This window comes from Chanos chanos, chromosome 3 (genome assembly GCF_902362185.1).
Source record: "Chanos chanos chromosome 3, fChaCha1.1, whole genome shotgun sequence".
NCBI lineage: Eukaryota > Metazoa > Chordata > Actinopteri > Gonorynchiformes > Chanidae > Chanos > Chanos chanos.
In genome coordinates this window covers 29,661,214-29,668,403 of record NC_044497.1, presented here as the reverse complement: position 1 = coordinate 29,668,403, position 7,190 = coordinate 29,661,214, and the positions used below count along the sequence as shown (strand labels likewise).

Sequence of the window (7,190 nt, the reverse complement as noted above, 5' to 3'; positions counted from 1 at the left end):
TTTTAGATTGGAACATGCACGTAATATATTACAGCTTATGAAAAGGCTTATGTATAAAATTAAAAAAAAAACAAAACAAAAAAAAACAAATAAAAAAAGATCTGTAGTTTTTTGACAAAAGCACTGCTTTACACAATGCAATTCATAGGGGTTCTTCTTGTGAAGAATCACGCTTCTCTGTGTGTTCAGCAGAACTGGAGAGAAAGTGGAAACAAAACACATGACTTAGCTGTTTGAACGTTGGTTTATGTAATATTACTGAAGCTTCATAACGTGACCATTGCAAGGATATGGATCCAAACATTTCTGTTGAATTTAGTAAGGATTTTCAAAACTTCCCTTCATTTATTTATCAGTCTTTCTCCAAGAGGCAGGGGTGGACAGTAAGGAAGTACATTTACTTGAGTACTGTACTTAATTACATTTTTCGAGTATCTACTTTACTTGAGTGTTTTTTGTTTTTTTTTTTAAACTTCTGACTTTTGCTCAACTACATTTGAAAGACAAATACTGTACTTTTCACTCCACTACATTTCTATGCAGGTTCTCCTTACTCATTACTTTGAGGCATAACTTTGAAGTCAGCGGATGAATTTTCTTTTCTAAAATGTGATAGGCCATGTTGTGTTTGTGACAGAAGAAAAACCAATCACAGTAAACTACTCCAATGCTGTCAGTCAGGTGCGTGCTGCATTTTTGAACAACTGAACTTGGCGGTTTTACTGATGGCTGCTACTACAGCAGATAAAGATGAAGATTGCTCACCAGAGCACCCATGGCCATATCTTCAGATTTTTGAAATCAACTGGTTTTCAAGCTAACTGCTTCCGGTACGCGTTTGGGCTTTGTGTTCGCCAAACTTTTTTCGTAGGTAGCTGTGATGCAGTGCTCACTGCTCACTTACAATCATATTCGCCGCGCTAGATATGAGATGCGACTTGAAAATTGCAACTGATATGTTTGTGAATGTGTGACGAATCTGGTGACAGAGGCAGACCACATATGCTACTGTTTACACATCAGGTGAACACATACGGAAACCATTTGGGACATAACACCAAGTCCTGTGTGAATTCACTGTGGACGCATACTAATGGCTAGCAAAAATGCTGAGTTAACATTACTGACAAAAGTCCTTTCAGAGATATTTGTTTTAAGCTTGTCAGATAAACACAGTATTATTAGTAAGGTCATGCGAAGGCAGTGGATTCACTTAGGACCCGGTCCCAACAAGACGCGGGGTGGGGGTGGGGTGTCATCCAGCTGTTTCACGTTTCAGGCAATGCTATTTAGTTGGAGTAAAATTAACCTAGCCTACAACATTATGATGTATTTATCTTTTTAAGGCCAATCTGAGTTAACCTAGGGCATATTTAACTGAAGCTACACACTGTCTTTTATTGAGGAAGCTTTCAATTCAACTGTGTTTCTATAGGCTTTGTAGCATATTCCACAAGCTTTTTGTTCTACAGGTTCTACAGGCAAGTCAGTGCATTCAGTAGGTTGTTTCACACTCATTAGGCTCTGTCAATGCATTGTGGCAACAATACAACGTGTTGACATTAAAAAGAAAATGTACTTTTAAATACTTAAGTATTTTTAAAAACAAGTATTCCAGTACTTCAACTCAAGAAAAAATTGAACTGAACAACTTTTACTTGTATTGGAGTAATATTTGACCAGGAGTATCTATACTTTGACTCAAGCAATGGGGTTGTGTACTTTGTCCACCTCTGCCTAGAGGTGACCGGCAGGGAGCAAACCAGAACCATGGCCTTTCACGAACACGACTCGGAAATGTTTATCTAAACCGAAGTCTCACTTACACTGTGACAACACAGAACTCGCTAATGCTCCCAAGTTACTACTGCCACCTTGTGGTTTAAACATGATATGACATTTCAAGATGGTAACACAGTTTGTGGGATTACTATGAGGTAGGTACAGAACTGTGGCACTGATTTCTTACCTTCCACCTGTTTCCACACTCGTTACACAACACAAAGGTGGTCATGGGTTCATCTGCGCTGCGTGTCTGAACCTGCAGGAAGAAAAGAAGGAACATGAAAGTGCACGCATGACTGCTCGTAATGCTTCACACTCAAACAGAACATAATCCCAGTTTCATGGCTTCTCCTGCCCGCCCTCATACACACGGACAGGATGCCCAGGGCTACTGTATATAACAGAGACATTACAGATCATACAGCGGTGACGGTGTTGCTGTACCTGTGTATAGGTGCAGTTCTTGCCTTTACACTTCCCACAGACAAACATGTCTGTTTCTGTGCCACCCACTTTAGAGAGCTGGTGTTCGCGGATGGACTCTTTAGTCAAAGCCTTTCTGATCTCCTTCAGCTCTGCACTGGCCATCTCCTACACTCTCACACACACACACACACACACACACACACACACACACGACCCCCCAACACATACACATACACCCCAACACAAAAACACACACCCAACAAACACCCCCAACACACAAACACACAAACACACACACAAGACCATCTAAGCCATCAGAGCATTCACATCAGTAAACTCTGTACATGGATGCATTTGTCTTTCAAAGTACTCTTATCATTACATAGGCTATTCTGATTGCCTTCTGGGCATCATCCCTCTCTTTCTCACTCACACACACACCTCAGCGGTCATGGTGGCAATGCGATCGGGGGCGATGTTTCCGCACAGGACGTTGCGTCGTAGGTCTGGGTTCTTCTGGTCCTTCAGGTTGGAGATTCTGCTCCTCAGTCTGGTCTTGTACTTCATGTCAGTGGACTTAAACTCCTGATAAATGCGTGCATCGCGCCAGCTAGTCAAGGAAGTGACCTGTTTTCCTGGACTCATTACAAGACACCTGTTTACATTAAGACCAGGACAAGGTTCCTGAAATGCAAATCAAATCAAATGCAAATGTTTGTCTCTCTCCTTTTTTTTTGACAGTTTTCATATTAGCCTAAAAATGAATAACCGTGTGTGTCACTTAACTGAATGTAAATATGTGATTCCTATGCAAGGATACAGTAATTCTTTAAGGAAGAAGACTGCCTTCCTTTTCCCCTCTAACTAAACGCTAAACACAAACAGCCAAGCAAGTGCACTAATATTCCAAAGAATGTTGTTAAAAAAAAGGGGGGAATTATGTTCAATCAGTTATGTTCAATCACATAAAAGAAAACTTTTTTTTTTTTTTTTTACTTTGCTCCAGCTATTGAAGCTGCGTTTTACTCAGAGCTAATCACGAAGCACTTCGGGAAACAGTTTGAGATTAAGAAAAAAAGGATATAATCCTCAATCTGGGCTGCCAGGTGCTCGCAGTCTGCTCCGATCGTTTTATAATCATCTGCAAGGCGAGAGAGTCAACACAAAGATGAACGAACAATGCTTTCAGAAACACCTTCCTGCTCCTGCTGTAACACGTTCACCCCCGGCATAGCGTATCCCTGGGACATATGGCATATCTGTGGGATACAGAGCCAATCTGTGGGATATAGGGCAAAATGAAGGAAAGAACTGTGACGTCGTAAGGGAGGGGATGGAACAGGTGAGACTGTTTTGTATTTGAAAGGATTCATTGGGAGCTTAAGCTTTTGCTGCGGTTTTATTTCCTTTGACAACAGTACAACGTCCTCTCCTTCACTTATTATGGTCCAAAGGTTAACCTGGGTAAACTCAACTTGCTACTTCTTAAGGCTAACGCTTTCTTACCGTCTGTCTGCAGGGCAGCGACCAGCAGCTCCCTGCACTTGGTGCGTACGCTGTCCGTGGTAACGGGCGCCGGGGGGAAGGAGGTGAATTTCGGGGTGGTGGGCGTTGTAGGTGTTGTGGGGGTCTTTGGGGGCTCTGATTTCTTACTGGAAATGAAGGAGGACAGGAACAAAAAAAAAAAAACCCACACACATTGTTATAGAATAAAGACAGCAAACACATGATCAGACATCTCTAAATTAGTTCCATTGAAACTCATCTCCACACTGAGATTATCAATAAGGGTCATCCAACCTGAAATATCCATCAAATCTTTTTTTTTTTTTACAATACATTCTAGAAAAAACGATTAAAAATAACAGAGCATGGTACTGACGTGCTCTCACTAGATCCAGGGCTGTCTTTAGAGGACGAAGACTGAAGGGGGGAGCTGCCTTTCTTCTTCTCCTCTGATCTGCTCTCGGTTCCGTCTATAAAATGGGGGCGATGGTTGGGAAGACCGATACGTTAAAACAGGGGTGCCCATACCCAGTCCGGAAGGGCCAAACTCCCGATTCTTTTTGCTGTTGTCACTTTAAGAGAGGCTGATTTGTTTTTTGTTTTTGTTTTTTTAAACCTGGGGAGCAGGTGTGTGTATACCTACGACAATGAAACACCACTGTTATTGGCTGATACGAGAACAAGCGGAGAGCAAGCAGCCCTGCAGGACCAGGTATGGGCACCTCCTAACTAAAACAACAACGAAGCAAAACAACAAGCAGTCTGGCGCTCTACGGTCAGTCTTGATTTTTGTCCAGTCAGAAAACTGGGATGCACTCATTGGTCAGTTAAAAGCTACAAAGGTGGCTTTGACTCTGGACTATGTAAAAGGACACAGAACTTACGTACCCAACAGCTTCTTCCAGGTCTTTATAAGTGACTTGGCCAGAGTCTGCACTTCCTCATCTGAGCTCTGTTTGCGCACAGCGTTCACAGACATACCAATCCTGGTGGACTAGAGAACACGATAGTAATAAAGGGTAGAGAAGTAAGAAGTAAGAAATAAGAGTAAGACCTGAGACACTGCTTCCTCTAAATGTTATACATTCAAAATATCACGTTTAATAACACAGATTTCACTGATATAACTTCTTTAATCAAAAACTGGCATATTTGTCTATTTGAATGTGCTGCGATATTACACAGATAATACTGGAACAAATGTAATAGACACACAAAAAATCTGCGAGGGTAACTGACAAATTGACACCTTTCTCTATGTTTTCACAAAATAAATTATTACATTTTTTCATTCTTATTCTTAATACAACACCTTACACCACCCTTCTAATGTAAACATCAACTAATCTGAGCAAAAGCAGCAGGTGACTGACATGAACCTCCGGTTAGAGAAATCATGCCCTCTAGTTGCTGTCTCCATTTCGACTGCAGAGATGCTCGTACGAAGTTAACCTTAGTCACAGTAGATCTGCTTGCTTTGATTTCCTACATGAATGTTAAGCCTTAGGTTAAAATAATAATAACACAGTAAACTGCTGATAAAACATATGGTTCGCAATGAGCGCAGGTTGAACTGCGCGAACATTCCAGGTGCACGCCCCTATCACACGGATTTCCCCGAACTGAGGCGACGAGAGGCTGTGGCGGAGAATTATGTAATACAATACCAATTCATTCACTATCAAAAAGGTGTTAAACTCACAAATACCTGAAGAGTCTCCAAGGACATTTTCATGTTCTTCAGTTCTCGTAGTAAATCTATGGCGCCATCCTTGAAGGGAAAAAAGAAACGGTAAAAGGCCCACACAACTACTGACATTCGATGCGTATCGCTCGAAAACGACTGCTCAGAAATATCAGAATACGAGGACATCGTTAGCTAAGAGCTGTGATTTAACTATGGAATATCTGAAGTATGTTGATGCAAAAACAACAAAAAGCACTTTTGTTTGAGACAGCGGACACTATAGAAATTTGGAGAACAACCAGTTGCCAGCTCATCAGTCATCACAGCACGCGCTACTCAAGCAAATGAAAACATTAAGCGCGGGTCGAAGGGGACAAGAAGAATACAAGTATGTTATTTAAACTGAAACGGTTTATAGACCAGTTGGTCATTCGATGTGGCACAGCCTGAAATTATACTTGAAATTCTGTGGTCTAAATTTTGAGAATGTCTGACTAAAGGATTAAAATTAACTGATTGCATCGCACTGCATGATAGCCCAAACCTCTAAATGCAACAAATGGACATCGGGGAAATACCTTCGCAGTCTTCCAACATTCTGGTGTTGAGGCTTTAAGAAATAAAAGTTGTCGCAACAATTAAAACACTTTGCTGAATAAATATAATAAACTGCTTAAACGAGGCAATACTTATTGCACTACGACGAGGACGCGTTCAACACGGGGGACATGACAAAAGATCAACCAGTTCACATCCATTAATTAACTTAAGCATCTGGAAAGCTTTTATGAAGAACCTATAATTGTCCTTAGTCATCGGGCTGCCAACGAAAACCGATTTCCAGAAATTTCCTCCATAACAAAAGTGCAGCAGGCTTCTGAACAGTCCTCCCCACCTGATTCCAGATGCTATGAGCGTTTGGTGCTCCCGTTAGCCTACCGCGCTTACCGTATTTTTCTTGTGCACCATTTTGTCTAGTTTCTTCGCGATACGTTCGACTTCTTGATCCTTCACCATGTTTTTATTATTGCTGCCGCTTTCCCGGTATTCTACAGTCGTACTTCCATTTATGTCAGAAAACGCGCCTGTTTCTTTCGTTCTCTTTTCAGTGTCAAAATGTGAGGAATCCTCTGCCTCCTCGTCTCTCAAACCCACGTGAGTATGGGAATTGTAGTTCATGGACAAGGCCTACCTATGGGAACCCGAAGGACTTTGGAAGACTGTACTCGAGCACCTTAATCACACTCAACTGTTTTCAGCGTTGTTTTCGTCATTTACTGATAAATCACAGCAATGGTTCTTTTTAGGTCTCGTCGAATTTTCGTAAACCATTACCGAACAAAAAGAATGCCAAATCACTACCAATTCTGTTATCAGTCCGTCGTTTTCACTTGGTTCGTTATTGGTCATGTGAATATTTTCTTTTTTATATTTAGAGGAAATAAGGCTAATGTATATTTTTCACTTCCTTTGGCAAAGTTTCAGGACTCATGTAACTCGTTAAGTCTGCACTTCCCAGGTTTGTCCAGTATGCGTCACTATTGGCTAAATGAGAACAGTTTACTTGCCCAGGTGGAATGACCATCAGAGCTGGCCCCATGTGAGAATTTAATCCCCGTTTAACATTAACATTACCCTGTAATCGTTCCAAGTTTAAAGGTTATGCTTTCTTTGCCAAGCCACACATCTAATTAGAACATAGTACTTACCTCTCACCTGAAACAGTCAATTTGGTTAAATTAGGAAAAACAAAAAACATAAAAAATCACAATATTAATCATAGGGT

The 7,190-nt window shown here is 41.1% G+C and overlaps 1 protein-coding gene across 1 annotated transcript; it reads right to left on the bottom strand.

Annotated features, from left to right (window-relative positions):
* Positions 1-6,498, bottom strand: tcea2 (transcription elongation factor A (SII), 2). Its single transcript, XM_030769339.1, has 10 exons — positions 6,353-6,498; positions 5,426-5,488; positions 4,606-4,711; positions 4,094-4,187; positions 3,718-3,863; positions 3,296-3,352; positions 2,653-2,807; positions 2,230-2,376; positions 1,970-2,041; positions 1-194 (listed from the first exon to the last, which is right to left on the bottom strand). The coding sequence occupies exons 1-10, from the start codon at positions 6,419-6,421 to the stop codon at positions 186-188; spliced, it is 918 nt and encodes a 305-aa protein (XP_030625199.1). The 5' UTR covers positions 6,422-6,498; the 3' UTR covers positions 1-185.
* Between the last annotated feature and the right edge of the window lie 692 nt (positions 6,499-7,190).